This window comes from Choristoneura fumiferana, chromosome 9 (genome assembly GCF_025370935.1).
Source record: "Choristoneura fumiferana chromosome 9, NRCan_CFum_1, whole genome shotgun sequence".
Taxonomy (NCBI): domain Eukaryota; kingdom Metazoa; phylum Arthropoda; class Insecta; order Lepidoptera; family Tortricidae; genus Choristoneura; species Choristoneura fumiferana.
Window position 1 is genome coordinate 8,924,907 of NC_133480.1, and position 18,701 is coordinate 8,943,607.

Consider the following 18,701-nt stretch of genomic DNA (forward strand, 5'->3'; position numbering starts at 1 on the left):
CTTCCACCAACCACCTACGTACAAATCCAGCGAATACGTTTCGAGAGTCGTGCTCAGAAAAAATCTTATTTTCTGATCAAATTTGAGACTTTAATTAAATGGACCCTTCTTAGCTAAACGAATGATGAGCTTGTCTTCATATGGTGTAGTCTTCCTGGGCCTAACTTTCCTAGGAACATTTTCTGATGTTCTGTGTTGTTTGTAAGATGTGATTGCATTAAACATCATGTTTAGTGAACAACCCATCTGGGGTCTGCAATCTTTCTTCTTTTTTTTCTTCTTTTGCAAGATTAGTTAGGAATATCATTTAACTAATTGTAAAATTGATATGAAATAAACAGTTATAATTTTTTTTCTATACGTCCATATTCAAATTAACTATAATTGTTCTTGTCGAAGCATCAGAACTTTTGTTTTTACCCATTTTCAACTATTAAATCACGCACTAATGGTGAGTCAGTAGTGTTGTTTTTTCTAAATATTCAAATTTCGAACATAAGCCATTCTTTAAATTGCTCTGTTTCTAATTAGTTGTCCAAGCCACCAGTATTAAAGAAATTGATAATTTTTACGATACCGGGTTTTCTTTTTTAATTTCCATTGAGTGTTAAATAATGTTATTTAAATTTGAAGCTAGAGCTGTTTAAACAAGAGTTTCTGTGGGCGTGTACACGAAATTTCAGGCCGGTATTTTCATGTCGGTATGGTACGGCCAGGAAATAGTGTTACCCCCCGCGCCTCGTACCGCCTCATTCTTGTCACTTACTAGAGTTGCACCCGCTCGGTCTTTAAAGAGAGCGCTCCGATCTCGGTCAATCGGTCAAATGAACTAGTTGCCATATCTCTTGCCATAACGACGTTTGCCCTAAACACTATTTGTCATAAAATATACTTAACGTTTACTCTAAGATTTAACACTAGTAACAGTTCGATTCCTTTGGGGACTCAGTTCTAAGCTAACCTAACCTAACCACGTTTCTGGGGACGGTAGCAGTTCGTTCGTTTCTGTTGGGGACGCAGTTCTAATCAAAACTAACCTACTTTTCTGGTAGCAGTTTGCTTCCGTTGGGGACGCAGTTCGGGTGCCATTCGCGATCCATATCATCGTATGTCCTAATGTAATGTTTGTCCTAATCATATTTTGCCATAACGGTTTTTTTTTCTGAAACCGTAAATATTTCAGAAATTTTGAAGTGGTCGTTCTGTAGAACTGTATAGGTTAGGATAGGTGTATTTAATAACAACCCTGAAAAATTATGGTTTTAGAGAAAAAAGCGTTATGGCAAATGATGATTAGGACGAACATTACATTAGGACATAAGATGTTATGTGTTATAATATTAGTACAGAACAAATTAGGTATTTTGGCATTAGGTCATGTTATATTATGGCTAAAGTAATTAGGTATTTTGGCATTAGGTCATGTTATATTATGGCTAAAATAATTAGGTATTTTGAGCATTAGGTAATGTAATATTATGGCTTTTGACTCTTAGGACATAAGAAACATGGCTTTTAATCTTTATGACTAATGAACGATATGTCAAGTGCGTTTAGGACAAAAATGGTGTGGCGCTTGACTTTAGGACATACGACGGTATGGATCGGGACCGAGACCCGTGATGACCCGTTCGTTGTGATAGTAGGCGCAAGGACGTCCATTTATACAGGTTTCCAAAATCCGAGACAGGACTGAATAAATGGTAAGTGTTCAAATAATAACGAAAGATTGCGAACTACTTCTCAACTAAAATTGAGATTAACTGGTGTAACAAAATTAATAAAATCCTAAAAGGCACAGTTGTAATTCGTCTTCAAAATACGGTTATACCACCCATGCACGCGAGCGAAAAATGAAAAACGAGATTAAGAATTTTTTTCTTGTCCCGGATTTTTAAATAATGAATATACCGAATACGAAGCCACAAATCTTTTTTAGCATAACAGACGGTGTCACAGCCCCATGAATTTCACAAGAATAAAAAAAAAGTAACTGTCAAAATCTATAAGCGATATTATTATGGCGGTTTTTTTTTCTATGGAAGTTACCCGTCTGAACGTTAGTTCTCTAAGTAGTCTGTGCAACCACCCTACCTCCTCACTTTCCACCATCCACCGCAAGCAACGTCACCTTCTCCAACCTCCTCTCACTGACGTCACTTTTGACCATGGACAAAGTAAACCAAGTCTATTCTGTTCGAGACACAAATTGTACTTTTCCTGATAAATGTAAAAACATTAAATAATAAAATTTAAACATTACAATCAAAATATTACTCGTCGAAAGTGGAAATTAAATAGAATACTGATATCACTCGTATTTTTTTATTCTGAACACATCGGAGTGCGTTGACGTAATATCCGTTGCGTCATGAAGCATGCGCCCTGTCATAATTCGCTCTAAGAAGATTGGTCATAGATTAAAATTACAATAATCGGGCCATTGCTCAAGTCTGGTTCTGTGATAAGTTAATCGGTCGTGAGTGTGAACTGTTCGGTCTAATGTGCATTTAAGTGAAATAAAATAAATAGACAAGATGCTTATCAAAGAATAGTAAGTACATTTTGTCAAGGTTAAGTCTAGTTGGGAATAATAAATCGATTTTTGCACAATTCGTGTCACAGGTCTTGGGGGAATGTTCGCTTATCAGTAGATATCAGCAAGATACTTGGTTTTACGAGTCTCAACGACTTTTAATTGAAGTAAATTTCAATTTATCGAGTCATGACCACAAATGGGTTTGCTTGACAGTGACAGGACTTCGGGTCAAGGCTTAGCTGACAGATGGCCATTTCAGCGGTTTTTGAATATGTCCAATTCAGTACACTTCTTTTTAAGACTACGTGTAATTTTGGGTTGGATTTAGAACATTCTATTCTATCTCTCAATTGGATGTGATAACTTTCTGAATAAATACAGACCAAATTCATTGATCATTCTCCATATGTACCAGGTAGTAGGATAGGAATCCTTGGGTTGACTCCCTGCTTTTCAGGTACTTTATTTTTATTGGTAAATCCAATATAAATCTACCTACTTTGTTTTATTTGATTTCTTTTGAAAGTGCAGTAATTTATTCAAACAACTGGTTTATTATTGAAACATCCAAATTATTTTAAAAAGTGTACCAAGAAACATGTTTAAAAATAGATAAAAAATAACAAATGTGCTTAGCAGGCATATGCAGCAATTTTTGTGCAGGTTTTGATTATTATAATATTAGTCATAAGATTATCTAATCAGAATTACATTCTTCTTTCACTTTATAAGGAATACTTTTCTTATGGAATGAATATTAAGAATTTAAAGTAAAATTTTGTAGAATAAGATTTTGTTAAAAAATATTTTTTAATACAAGGTTTATTGTTTCTAATTTTTGTTGAATGTACTTGCATTCTCGTTTAAACTTCATTTCCATACCAAATTTTAAGTCAATGCTATTAACCATTGATGAGTTCCCTCATGCGGAGATGATCCTGGCTGGACCATCAGCATCAGCATGCCTGCACTAGATTACTGTACTGTCACGAGACTTACATAAGTATGCCAAATTTTAAGTCAATCAAATACTGGAAGTGGTTCAAATTTAGCTTTCACTACATGACCCAAACAAATAGTGCAGTTCAATAACAAGCAGTTTGTTATACCAACATAGGCAGCGGGGCATCTGAAATATGAAATTGCATATACTTTTTTACTGATGGAACTTGATTATTGCATTGTCATTGGAGCTCTGTAAATGCGCAATCAAGCTCACAAGTAGCTTAGCTTAACTGCCTAAATTGTTAACCAGGGGTTAGGGATAACAGTTCTCTACATTTTGATACTACTTAACTCTGGGTTATCAGTTAATTCGGGGTTAAATAGGTGACCCATGTCTGTGCAAACCCACCTTAGTGTTTTCTTGCAATAATTAACAATACCAGGACAGTTTGAAATGTTTGAGCCCAACTGTACCAAATTTCAAGTCAATCTATGCAATGGGGTGAGTCAAATTCTTCTTCTTCTCTTTTAAGATATGGCTTTTCTGTCCTAATTAATAGCCAAATTTCGCCAGTGTCAAGGTAAACTCTCTTTGAGAGGGACGTTGTACGGTGATTGTAGTTTTTGCAACTTGATGGTAAAATTCCGGAAACTATGTGGAGACAAGTTGCACATTAAAAAATGTCAGACACAAGAGCAATATAGAATTTTGTGATCTCTGTTCACTGTTAAGGTTAATTGCTGCATAAAACACTATCAAAATTATACTTCAACTAGCCAAAGAAACAGAAATAGCATAATTAGATATTGTCTACATCTGCCATGTTCGAATGCTACAAATAGAATTCAGTTTTGAGGTTTAAAAACAAATTTTAATATACAAAGTGTACTTATAATTATGTTATGAGATACATAGTAACTTATTTTTTTTCTTTTCAGCCGTGTTACACTGCCCTTAACAGTTGAAGAAGTAAGTAAATGTAATATTTTTTACATTAATATCTATATTAATGGGTCTCGTGTATATCATCTGATGAGACCTAAGCCAACCTGCTAACAGCTAACTAATGAATGAGGAATAAATAGCGACACAACATCGTTAAAAGATCTATCCATACCCCAAACTATAAGGTTAATGAACTGAAAAAAATACTATGATAATGCAAGGAATGTGTGTTCATGCTGTTCCTCCACCTCCACACTGCATAAACACACATCTTGCATAAACATAGCTATCATAAGGTGGCAGGTAAATAAAGTAATTGTTTCAGTTCATTGATATCAACCTCTGCAAAGTAATGCCTGATTCAATAAATTACTAAGGTTAGACGAGAAAAATAAACACCCCAATTTTACGTCTTTTTTTTTAAATGCTTCTACACTTTGTCGGCATAATTACTAAATATATCTATGCAAAATCACAGCTTTCTAGCACTAAATAGTCTCAAAGCTCGTACCGCCGTCCCGCGAACGTACGGACAGACAGACATGGCGAAACTATAAGAATTCCGTTTTTGTCATTTTGGCCATGGAACCCTAAAAACGAGACTAACAAAAAACACGATTTTGTTATATTCGTCATCATCAAAAAACGGCCACTGCTAGGCGTCGGTCTCTCCCAACTGGCTATCACGTTTACACATCCGAAGGACGCGCTACAATTTACAATACCGAGTTTCGGCGATGCTGAAATTTTGGCCAACAATTAATTGGCCTAAATTCAAAATCCAGATTTGTTGGACGAAAATAATAGAAAACCAACCATCGGTCTGCCACTATTAGGTATACCAACTTAAAACACCATCACTAATTTAACTTAAGCCCAACACACAGACGACAGGGTCGGGCCTGCGACGGGCGTATTTACATGGCGGTTTATGTATGTGATTACGCCGTCATTGTGATGACGGCCATGTAAATACGCCCGGCGCGGGCCCGCGCACGACCCGCACCCGTCGTCTGTGTTGGGCTTTACTGTTCAAAATGTCGTGTGATATCATGACGACATTGAATTTCAAAGTTACAGTGTTCAAACAGATTGCGAAAAAAAATTTACGTTAAAATTACTCAGGAACGATGCTAGTTCCGATATTCTCGGAAGATTTTTTCATAGGCGATTGCTTTCACGATGGTGATGGTGGCGCCCCCGTCTTACTCAACGCACTCCCCTCCCCTATGAAATAGAACTTCCGGAATGGTCGAATCTAGTTGGACCGTTCTTGACTTCTAATTGTGATTTGAAACGTTTAATTTGGTCATTATCATCATCATCATCATATCAGCCGTAGGACGTCAACTGCTAGTCATAAGCCTCCCCCTTAGACCTAAGCTCCAGTTGCCTCGGTTGGAAGCGGGTTGCATCCACCGTGAACCCGCGACTTTAACCATGTCATCCGTCCATGTCTTTGGTGGACGTCCCACGCTGTGCTGGTCGATCCGCGGTCATTCGAGAACTTTTTAAATTTTGTAATCATTGCCACCTCAACGAACTTTTTTAATTTTGTAATGTTAGCAAATATACCTCACGAGAGCATAAGTAAGTATTAAGATTGCAGACATTTGAATGGACTGCATTTATGTGATAATGTCGATTAGTGCTTACTCCTCGCTCTACATTCAAATTTTACTGCATTTCCTGTACTCACATTATAAATATATATTACAGTTAACAAGAGAAAGAGATGTACAGTCAAGGGCATAAATATCTATACAACCATAGCGTCAAATATATGTACATATCAACTGTATTGTTTTGAACATGAAACTACCGTGAGACTCACTCATATTAAATATATACAACCATAGCTCACGTATGTAATATCAAGTATTGTTTTGAACATGAAACTACCGTGAGACTCACTCATAGCAAATATATTGACCCGGCAACTCACGCTAACTGCGCTCGCCGCGCTCGCGCGACTACCCGACGAAACTGACACCGGCACACAACTAGCCGCGTTTTCATCATCATTACAACTGTCAAATGTAGAGTAGCACACAACACTAACAACATCGCTCTGTAAAGGTACGTTCACACACACCGATGACGCAGCACGAGTATTTAACACCGTTTTCCAACTCGGAAGTACCGTCCAACCACTATCCTGGTTGAAATTCGGCCGACGACTAATCTCGATGGCTTCACGCACTTTCCGCGGAATGAAAAATTTCTCTCTCGCAAGTACAGATACCTTAACAAATCTGATATAGTGCGTCGAATCCGAGTCCATTGAGTGCTCGGCCACAGCAGACCCCTTGTCGTCCTGTTTCCTCATACTGCGTATGTGCTCCGATACCCTTGTGGAAACGTTACGTCCAGTCTCTCCAATATAGCTCTTGCCACAGGCACAGGGAATTATATATACCCCGGGACCACTCAGGGGCTCCTTATCCTTCGGCGAACGTACCAACTGTCTGAGCTGCTTACGAGGACGGAAAATCGACTTGATGCCATATCTTCGGCGTAACAAGTGTCCGATTTTATCTGTCCTTTTATAAACGGTAAATATACCGGAACCCTCTCAGCTCCCACCGGTCTTTGACGAGTCGACAGGTTCACTACACGGTTGCACTGCCTCCAGTTGTACCGATTGCTTTCCAAAACCCGTCTCACGTGACTCAGTTCACGATCCACAAATTTTGGATCACAAATATTCAAGGCTCGATTTATCAACGTTCTAGGCAAAGAAGACAATCCCCGCATAACCAAAACATCTAAAAATGGCAACTGCCCATCATTCTCTCTCTCTCCACCGTGAACTTAACCTTATATCGTGCAAAGTGTTAAGGTAGTCAGAAAACTGCGACAAACTATCCCTGGACACAATCGCAAAAACGTCATCCACGTACCGCCACCAATATCTGGGAACAACGGGAGCGTTGTTTAAAGCTCTTCCCTCCAACCACTCCATAAAAATATTGGCGGTGACCGGAGCAATCGGCGAACCCATGGCCACTCCATCAACTTGCAAAAAGTAATCACCGCGCCAAACCAAATAACCGCTCTTCAAACACAACTCAATTTCCTCCAAAGAGAACGACAGAATTTTTTTTTTGTTCAACTGGATGGCAAGCGAGCAAGTGGGTCTCCTGATGATAAGAGATCACCACCGCCCATAGACACCTGCAACACCAGGGGGATTGCAGATGCGTTGCCAACCTAGAGGCCTAAGATGGGATACCTCAAGTGCCAGTAATTTCACCGGCTGTCTCATTCTCCACGCCGAAACACAACAGTGCAAGCACTGCTGTTTCACGGCAGGATTAGCGAGCAAGATGGTGGTAGCAATCCGGGCGGACCTTGCACAAGGTCCTACCACCTGCTATTGAATTTTGAAGTGACAAAGTCGGGGGTTTTCTAACTTTTTGTTTGTTATCTGATATACTTTTTTCATACTTCATTGCTTTAATTAACAACTAGCTTTTAGATACCCGCGGCTTCCCTCGCTGGAACTATTAGAGCCTACGCCAGCTGGCGCGGGCGCACGCAGCGGGTCCACGCCGGCGCGGGTGTGAGTACAGTAGACATGGGTAATCTCAACTCCGCGAAGTGATCTGACTCACTAGATCCAGTTCCGGTATCGGTACCGAATCCGCTTATTGAATCCGACTCCTTTATTGACTCCGGTTCTTTCGAGCGATCATTAATTTATCTATGGCCGATCCGGCCCGGCTCGGTTCGGTCGGTACCAAGGTCAAGGTCCGATTCGTTTCGTCCTTTTGATGTTGAAAAATTCTAAATTGTGTATTTTTTAAAGAACTATGAGCTACTTTAACTGCCTGCCTAGTGATTCGAAACAATAATATTATTATGACTGAAAGTCTGTGCCATAAGACCTATTTTTCGTTGCAATTTTTCCTTAATATTTCGTGAAATTAAGCGTAGCCCGCTCCGGTCATATTATATTGTGTTTTAATTATATCTAATTTCTTTCCAATATAACCGAGCGAGTAGTCCGAGTACCGACGTAGGTACCGGCTCACTCAGCGCCCGACCAAACGTAATAAGATCAGATCCGATCCGATCCGAGCCGAGAGCGAAAGCAGAGCGAGTGAGTATGACGGCGATCACGAGCCGCTCGATCCGGCCGGACTTGGTCGGAGTTAGTAACTCCGGCCGGAGTCGATAAGATTTGAAAGGAGTCATTAAGGGATTCGGATCCGCTTGAGGATCTGACTCTTTTGAATCTTCAGATCCGGATCTACCCATCTCTAGGTACAGGGAAAATCGTCGCACGTCCGACCGCTCCGTGTAAACCGCGTCAGCTAGCGTAGGCCCTCGTGTTTAGCAGTTGAATTATAACCTAACCAACAAAAGTTGGAAAACCTCCGACTTTGTCACTTAAAAGTTCATTATCTCGAAATCGGCTGAACCGATTTTGATGAAACATGTCTAAGAACGATCGCTAGAAAACCTGCTTTCGAATAAAATAAAACCGCATTCAAATCGGTCCATCCGTTTAAGAGCTACGGTGCCAGATAAACACACATAGCGGTCAAACTTATAACATATCTCTTTTTGCGTCGGGGGTTTAAAAATCCTGAATTTAAATGAATTCTTCATTTACGTTGCGTGAAGAACAACAGTGCGAGATTCAATGTCTCTAGTCTTAGATTTCGGGATTTCACATCCCCATCCAGTGGAAATATCAGTATGAAAAAGCGTCCCAGTGCGAGTCGGACTCGCCCATGAAGGGTTCCGTAGCAGCAAGTAACATAATATAAAAGTTTCCTTTACGATTTATGACTTATTAAAAAAAACTAATTACTAGATCTCGTTCAAACCAATTTTCGGTGGAAGTTTGCATTTGTACATCATATATTTTTGAAGACCTATCCATAGATACCCCACACGTAGGGTTAAAATCTTAATGCGGTTCACAAAATACATCTACTTACCAAGTTTCAACAGTATAGTTCTTATAGTTTCGGAAAAAAGTGCCTGTGACATACGGACGGACAGACAGACAGACAGACATGACGAATCCATAAGGGTTCCGTTTTTTGCCATTTGGCTACGGAACCCTAAAAAGGAGCTTTATGTTATTTGCGAAATCCAACTATCTACGTAAAGACACCGGTACCAATATCTGACACAACAACATTTACATTTTACACAACAATATTACAAAAAAAAATCCCTGATGCATAAATACACTATTTTTAAACAAGAAGAAAAAGAAAAACATTCAATGTATGTCACGGCTGATTGAAATTGCGGACGTTTTGCTTCCATGACGTATTACGTTACGGACTTTTATTCAAGATTTTGATTTTGATTTTATTTGCCGGATAAATATAATCAACGGACTCACTGAGTCGTCTGTCGAAATGAATAGAATTCAAGAAAAACACTACCTACAGCTAGCCGTGTATCGAATAGCAATAAAAGTATACTTTTTGTCAACAGTATCAAGTGGCCCAACTATACTGCGTGGCGGAGGTCTCCAAAAACGAAACAGGCGGAGGCGAGGGCATAGAAGTCATAAAAAATGAACCTTTCAAAGACTTCCCGTTACTTGGTGAGTTTTATAAAGCTTCAGTACTATGTTGAATAGAAATCTGCCTAAAATTGTTGCGACCAGTAGTATATGTAGTAGAAAAGGAATTGAATAATAATCTGTACAAAGACGAATGAATAGGCATAGATCCCGATTCAGCGCAAATAATTTTGTGTTTCTTTTCCAGTCCATCTCTGTTTTTTTTTCTTTGGCGTTTGTGTAATGTCGTTAACAGGTAGTGTATTAAGACTAGAGTGCGCCTAGGCTAGCAAAATCAGAGCCGGATAAGCCAGCGCGGGGCCTGTAGCAAATTTTATCACGGGGCCCTTGATTTGCTTCAGATGTATGGAATTTAAATTCCATTAGTTTGATGCCATCTCTCTCTTTGGCGGCGGATTCGTGTTGGTTTTGTGATGGCAGTATTATGCTTACATTGATTTAAAAAAACCGTCCTAGTGCGAGTCGGACTCGCGCACGAAGGGTTCTGTACCATTATCTATACAACATTGAACATAGCAAAAAATGCCAAAAAAACACGTTTTCTGTATGGGAGCCCCCCTTAAATATTTATTTTTATAGTGAATACCTATACAACTAAATATTCTGTGAATATTTCAAGCCGATACATGATGTCGGTATTAATATCGAGCAAAAAACGGTAAAAAAAACACGTTTGTTGTATGGGAGAATGGGAGCCCCCTCAAATATTTATTTTATTCTGTTTTTAGTATTTGTTGTTATAGCGGCAACAGAAAGACATCATGTGTGAAAATTTCAAGTGTCTAGCTATTACGGCTCAAGAGATAGAGCCCTGTGGCGGACGGACAGACAGACAGACATACAGACAGATAGCGGAGTCTCAGTAATAGGATCCCGTTGGCACCCTTTGGGTACGGAACCCTAAAAAAACACTCATCTATCTAAAATGGTATTTTTTTTTGTGCGCGGGCCCCCTTAAAGCGCAGGGCCCGTAGAATTTGCTTCTCTTGCTACGTGGCTAATCCGCTACTATGCATACCACAAAGCCAAACTGAAGAACTATGTCTAGTTTTATAATACGCAAATTAGTCAAATTAGCTGTCGACTCAAATTTGCCTAAGCTTAGTAAATACTAACTAACTAATAGGCTTATTTATAATACGTTTGTAAGTATTTATTTGCGAAAGCAAGGGCTACTGAGGTTTAACGTCTTATCAATTCAAACGATGACGGAGACCAGACGACGTCAGAAGAACCTGTCTCCACTCACGTCATCCCTTTCTTGAGTCAAAATTCTTATTAAAAATGAAAATTTAGAAACATTTTAACATAATCATACACGTCTCGAAATATTTTCCTGTTAGTATACGACAGTTCTCACTGAATCTCCCTCCCCACTATTCTGGATTACAAAAAAAGTTGCATTTGTTGCTTACATTATCTCTGCTTTCCGCACGGCCCCTAAAAAATAATGTTTATGCGTTATCAGAGTATTTTTTTTTTCTGTCCCTAATAATTTGATAAAAGTCATCATCCATGTTATTCTGATTTAGAAATAAGTTTTTTTAAGATAATCGAATCGAATACCTAACTAAAAAATAAATGCTTATAGATGACCAAGGGACGTTTGATAGGTACACATCACAAAAAATATTACCTAATTCGGCTGTTCATCTACTTCTGCTACTAACTCCAGGTTTTAATGACCTAGACACATGTTTCAAAATTCAAATTCATCTTCACCCGAGTCTGGTGCTAGACTTGATATTGAAGGGTTAATAACTATTGAATCGCTGGTTAACTAACACATTCGTTGCTAATGAATACTCGTTTTCTGAATTAGAAGTAAAATTCAACGAAATTAAACCAAATTGTTGTAAACCAGGGAAAAGAACATGAGTGTTTCCAAAACCAAAGAATCAGGGGCTTCATAGGGTACAGTCGAGTTCATTAAGTTGTGAGCAAAAATTCGCTCAAAATTATCTGAACACGACTCTATTGTTAACGGAATACAAGGGTGTTCAGATATTTTTGATCAAATTTTTGGTCACAAGTTTATGAACTCGACTGTACTATCAGTACTTTCTTGCTCAGACTCACTAGCCCTTGTTAAACAACTCAACTGACAAACTTATGTCTTTGTACGCATTACCGTTGTATTTATTTTATTTCCTTATCCTGCATGCTCAGCATTGCATCTCTGTTTATTTGACGCACATTGCAATACAAGCAAACAAGGGCGTAGCTAGGGGGTGAGGGGGGGGAGAAGCAAGAATATACACAAGTTCGTAAGCATTCCTGCTAATCAGCATCATTTTTGAGCGAGGGGCAGTGGCCCCCCTGGACGTATCTCGCTATGCCCTTGCAAGCAATCTGATTAGACTATAGATAGGAGAAACTATGGTTTGACACAGTTACAGTCTACAGTTCCAATACTAATAGCCGTAATGTACACCTTGACAAGTTCGTGTGACACTGTGTAGAACCTTGTTGACGGCATTTGCCGCACTTATGCACTTATCAAAAAAATTTGATAAGGGCAGCAGAGGCTCCTTGCGACAGGGTTCTACCAAGTGGCATACGAACTTGTCAAGGTAATAATGGCAAACACCGTAGTCCGTGACGTCTCGAATTAGCGTTTACAAACTCAAAAGATTGCTTTAATAAAAAAGATGACTGACTGCATCCTCTAGGGGCAAATTTGGTGTACCACCAATGCCAAATTGTTACACAAAACAATATGGCATATTTGTAGGAATAAATAGGGCGACACAGAGGCAAAATTGCCTGAAATTGTCCGCTAGCTCACTGAAAAAAAACGCTGGCTAGGCTAGCACTAGCTAGTGGGCTGTTTAAAATAATACCTAAAGGACTCTTCACACTATAAAGGCAGATCTGGCGATATAGGCTACCGCCTAAATACCTTTAGGCACACGCCAGCAGGGCTACTACGAAACTCGAAGTTCGTGTTGTGCGGTCCCTCTGACCTGACGCTTATATATACTATTTAATACGAGAGCGAGAGAGAGGGACGGTACGATGCGAACTGCGAGTTTCGAGTTTCGTAGTAGCCCTGCAGGGCTACGCTTGGCGACTCTAGTGTGCTGTGCAGAGCCTTTATAATTATTTTTTCTTTTTTCTTGAATATTTTTAAGCATGTTTTTATTTTAGCTGGTCCTAGTAAAAAAGCTGCAGGTGTCAAAATAGACGAATCCGAATGTTCGACCTGCGAAACCTGTTTGGATGCTTCTGGTACCATAGACAATCTCTTTATTATCATGAAAAAAAAAACTATTATTTGGGCGCACTTTTGATTTATTTCTTTTTGTGCACCTTACGGTAATACTTCTTAAATAGTATTGTTAAAGTAATCTTATGTATTTCAAAAGGACTCTGTCACATATAAAGTGTAATTTGCTTTAGATTTTGTTCTGATTTTGTAGTTATACGTCGCTTACATTGCTCACATCGGTAGCTTAGTTGCGAGAAATATGTAAAGAAATAGCTGAGTTCAAGTAAGTATTAGAAAACGTGTTGTAAATTATGAACGGTTTAGCCGATCATTCCGCATAGTAAGATAACCGCGCTTGATAACGAATCGGTAACACAATAAAGGTTCGCCAGATATTCTTGTGAGGTAACAGTTGTAATAGATAACTTTATTTGGCATATTGGGTTTGGTTATGATACGAGTCATAGATAGTTTTGTGTGAAACTTTTGTGTTTGTGTAATAAGACTGACTAAACGGGCTGTATATGGTTTATGTCATTGAGAGCTTTGGAATTCGAAAAGACAACAGAGATATTAATAACTTATTTTTGTACTTTCGACGTTGAACATTGATCAATATAAAAATCCAGAACTCATAATAGATATACGTTCTAATTCTAATTTTGCCACGCGTTAGCATTAATTATTTATGTCGAATTGCGTTCACAGCTGTTTTCCTTGTTTTTCTTATACATATATGTATGGCATTTTTACTTATACCATACCATTATAAATAGTCGAGAGATGTGGAAGTAGGATGGCAAATCCTAGAATCTTAACCGTAGCAAGTTAGCAACCCGTACAGGCTAAAATATCACTAATATTATCATGCGTGATTCATGCGATTATACAATTTACTTCAACATTGTGTCATTATCTTAACACTAGAAACACGTGAATGCATCACTTGGCACAAGAGACCAAGAACTTCGACCTTATCATGATGGTTTAAACACCATTTTAATACACGTGTTCTGCTACTGTTTTGTAGATGACGTCAGAGACAAATCAGTTTGTTCAGTTGTACCTAGTAATGTTTGGTTAGATGTGGTGTCGAGTCGAACAGTTGTTAAGGCTTCTCGTGGTTTGCAGTTAAAATTTACGTTTTTGCAGTCAATATCGCGATCTCCTATTGTTAGTTATTATCGGCTTACTTTATCGCACATAATTGTATGGGTAACAGCAGAATGTCTTTGTGTTTAACTCCTACAAAAATTTGTAGCAATTCACGGATATGGAATGGAGTCCATATCTGTGACGCGATGTTTTAGAACTTTTGAATCGATTGCCACCCGAAAAGAGGGTTACTAATACTAAGGCCCGTGGTTTATAAGAAACAGCAGTGATGCGAATCGTAACTATTCTACAGAACAAAAAGCTTGTCTGATTTGTCCCCGTTTGCCTTCGCCCAATCACGCCGACAAAATTACGTTGCAATCGGCATACATATGCCAGTCGACTAGAGCTACATAAGCTCAAACCTCAAAAGTCTGGATCAACGCCTGCAACTTGCGCATTTTCTACTTGTGGCACATTATTCGCTCGCCTTCGTGGTCCTTAAATTTAAATGAATAAATATCATGGGACAATTGACTCCAATTCACCTAGTCCCAAACTAAGCAAAGCTTTTACTATGGGTACTATTTACAAGCCTAGATACTTATTCTATAGAAACACCTTTTTACCCAAATTTTTGAAAGTACAGCCTGGCCAAGCTAACTGCATATTATGTACGTGATTTGACGTTAAAATACAGTGTTGCCAAATTATTCCGTTGCAGACTTAGCTTGGCGAGGCTCTAGTTTTATCATTATAACTGTAAGGTTAGTAAGCAATAGAGGTATCTCTACAGGCTGAATTGATAACGTTTTCGTCCCAAAATAGTCTAGCTCTAAAGGCTCCGCGTAGAATGTAAGAATAAGAAACTCATTAAAATAGGTCGAGTGCTTTCACAATGCCCGCGGCGGGTCAAGCTTAGGCCGGGTTGTATAACAAACACCCTTAGAGCTATACAATATTTATTGACTGGCGATGGCGACTGGAGCTGTACTATACCGACAGCTCAATCAAATCAAGGGCGCGCATGGATGATCAGAAGGAAGCTGATACACGTCAGTGCCTCTTGACAAGGCGCGTACAGATGTAGTGAGTAACATTTTGCTATAGTATTTTGTCGAAAATGTTCGTATTTATGTTTCCTAACTGAAATTTACAAAAGCTAATTGAGAAAGTAAGATAAATGCATACTTGGCCCACAAAATACGATGGAAAAATGAAAAATATTATTGACTAGATCCTAAAGTAAACGATACATTATGATTGGTGAGTGGATTGGATTATGGAGGTTTGTCGATATGGTTTCACGTGATACCCGTAAAAGTAACAAATTTGGAGTTGAAATAAAAAATACAAAAAGACTCCAAAAAACCAATCATAATTTGATTGCTTAGTAGCGACATCTCTTGTCTGGGTGAGCGGTTAGTTTCGAACCAATGTGACGTCTCTCGATGAGGTCGGAACATAGATGTCGCTAGTGCTGCTGCTTAAGTAGCGTAGTAGATAAAAAGCTACCTGAGATATGTATGCATAGGAAAAATTCGTGTCTAGATTCCTGTCCAGCGATGGTGTAGGGGTTATAGCACGTAGCACGGATTGCTGAGGACCTGGGTTCGATTCCCAACGCTGGTCTCTTTTTCTGGTTTTTCTGTGCATCCATGTCTCAGTTTGTATTTTCGATAAACGATACAGGTATTTAACACCAGGTACGAACGAATTTAGGGCCCACTTGGAAAGTAAAGAGAGCGAATTACATTAACATTTTTTTTTAATATTCATTTCGTTTTATTTCATTTACGTGTCAGACTTACAGGGCTTTAGAGACGGGCCCCGTGTGGTTTTGACAAAATTATCCTGCTGCGTGCGTGCGTTTAACGACTTCTTCACTTCTATAGTTCAAGATTGGTGGTGCTGGCGTTTTGAATTGACAGTTTATACATGAGAAAGCGACAAATGATGGGAATTACTTTTTTTGGACTTGTTAATGTAAATTTAAATTTAGATCCAGTTTAAATAATTTATTGAATCAGGCGTTACTTTGCGGAGGTCCATATCAATGAACTAAAAGAATTCTTTTAGTTCATAGATTCAGTTTATCGGGAAACGAAAAAATCCTTTTATTGAAGTAGAACATTGTCCTTTTTTCAAGTCAGTTGAAAAGAAGCTGTATGTTGGTTGATTTTTATACTTATAAATGTCCGTCTATTAAATGTTTCCCTAAATGAATATCACATTTTTTTACATAATACGTATCCTATCCACTTCAACTTTCGACCTCGGGATTGATCGCAGACGCTGAGCGGCCATCGAAACTTGTTAACCGAAGGTCTTCGTCTCAGATACTCCATTATACCCAATTGTGCTAACTTTTATCTATTTCTGACCCAGAACAAGGTCTTCCAAGTATAACAATAGCCTCTATTATCTGCATACACGTCTCTAATTTTAAAAGTCAACTTGCACTATCCGAAACATTATTTACTGTGGCAGCTTATCACAATTATAGGTACTCCATAGTGACATGTCCATGCATGGCAATTTCAATTTTATTATCTTTACTACATATAAATTGGAACTCGTGATCAGACAGGATTCAAATGGTAGCATGGCGAATTTCTACATATTGCCATTGCAGACTTGCTTTTAACAGCTATAATTATGTGGATTATCAATCAATTTCAATGTAGAGTATAGTTTAATTACTTGGTGCATGACTTCTCTCAACTGCTAGTTAGTGTTCTATAGTAAAGTTGTAGATGGAGCGGAAAATTAACTTTTTTGTAGCAGTAGGTACCTAATTACCACAAGACAGAATTAAAAGTCGTATTTACGTCGGACGTCTTGTAGGCTTATTTAAATCTCGATTTAAGGCTTAAACTGACAGTTCTTGTATGGATCTGACAGGTCTTAAGACCACTTAAACCTAGAATAAAAAGCCTGCGAGTGGACGTAAGACGATAGAAGTAAACGGTGTAAAGCATTAACTTATGCAAAACTATTAAAATTGTGGTTGCTAACTTGTTATGAACCACAACACGGATCGTATACGTGGCCCCGACTCGCTTTATCGCTCAAACTGAGAGCAGGTTTTTTTTTTGAAAATGTTACCTTACAATGAACAGCAAATGAAAAATCTCAAGTTTTTATAACCGTAAATAACTTAAGCTAACGCGCGCAGTACGCTAACTCGCGCAAGGAAAGAGACTTGATAGGGTATCCGTTCTTCGTTCTTTCGGGCCACGGTGGCATACTTCTGGTAATTATAGAGGTAGACTCAGCAACTGAACAAGGAGAAACGGACTTAAGTAATCAAATTCTAACTTGTAATTCGTCGAACTAAAAATATGAATAAGAAATTAGAAATGCATACAGGTTTTGCAGGATGTCAAGGTCATTTTGTTACAATGAGTGAATTGACTTAGGTAACCTACAGAATTTTCAATCTTATAAGTTTTATTAATATTACTTTCAAAATGTTTCTAAATCTTTCCCTTATAGAGGAAATGTAAGAAACTAGTTTAACTCGACACGTTTGCGCAGAAACGTTACTATTTGTCAACCTTGAGTTCTGTCCCTTCCTAAGATCTAACACTAATACTATAGTTCGAAGTGAACATTGAACTTAGCATTAGCGAAGCAGAACGGTAACAGCCTCGCCACAACTAAGCACGACCGGCGGTCGAGTTTACAATACATTGCGTTAAGTGCCAACTAACCATTGCGCGGTGAACGTCTTGCCCGTGCAATAGACAGAGACTTCGTTTTCTGTGTTGACGCATCGTGGCCGGATAAAGGTATTGCCAAACCGGACGGATTACTTCGCAATCGCAATATGCCGACGACGATGACGATATTAACACAGTAGAAAAAAGAAGCAGTACACCGTCTTCATACAAACGGCCGAAACGCAAGTTATATCTACGCGCCACGAATTCTCAGCATACCTCGGCACTCGGCAACCATCAGTCGCGACGCGAGTGCTCCGTGGCTACGTACGGGCTCACGCGCATTTTATACGTACCTTAGACATATTAAGGTACGTAAAAACATATAAACAGTCTTAACGATTGAAGTTATTTATCAGAATGCGAATTTTTTATACTCTTAAATTTAACAATAAAGCTTTTCGCACATCTCAGAAGAGGCGCAAATACTTCTAAATATTATTAGCTAAGTAATTATAAAATTTTGTAATGTTATTCTGATTTATAAATAAACAGTTTATTTTTTTTTCTCTCCGTAGCTAATTTATAGGTAACCGTTAAACACTACCATCCATCTTTAAATCTCTTTTAATCATTTCTTTACTTTATATTTCATGTGACATTATCAAATCAAATACATAACTGAAGTGACAGTGGAGTAGGCAGCCCTATCGCGCGTTTGTGTACCGATCCGGCGTAGGTTAGGT

The 18,701-nt window shown here is 38.6% G+C and overlaps 2 protein-coding genes across 3 annotated transcripts in view; one reads left to right on the forward strand and one right to left on the reverse strand.

Annotated features, from left to right (window-relative positions):
* LOC141431487 (intermembrane lipid transfer protein Vps13-like) overlaps window positions 1–753 on the reverse strand; it is a 35,334-nt gene extending 34,581 nt beyond the window's left edge. Inside the window, 1 exon segment of the mRNA XM_074092676.1 lies at window positions 730–753. Within this exon segment, the coding sequence (XP_073948777.1) occupies window positions 730–753 (24 nt within the window).
* Window positions 754–2,367: 1,614 nt separating this feature from the next.
* The window catches only part of vib (phosphatidylinositol transfer protein vib), a 28,850-nt gene continuing 12,516 nt past the window's right edge, over window positions 2,368–18,701 (forward strand). For both annotated transcript variants that reach the window (XR_012451701.1, XM_074092181.1), the window contains exons 1-3: window positions 2,368–2,554; window positions 4,424–4,454; window positions 9,894–10,005. Coding sequence is in view for 1 of the 2 variants with exons in the window: in XM_074092181.1 (XP_073948282.1) it covers window positions 2,538–2,554; window positions 4,424–4,454; window positions 9,894–10,005 (160 nt within the window). In the remaining variant the exon portion in view is untranslated. The remainder of the gene's footprint in view (window positions 2,555–4,423; window positions 4,455–9,893; window positions 10,006–18,701) is intronic.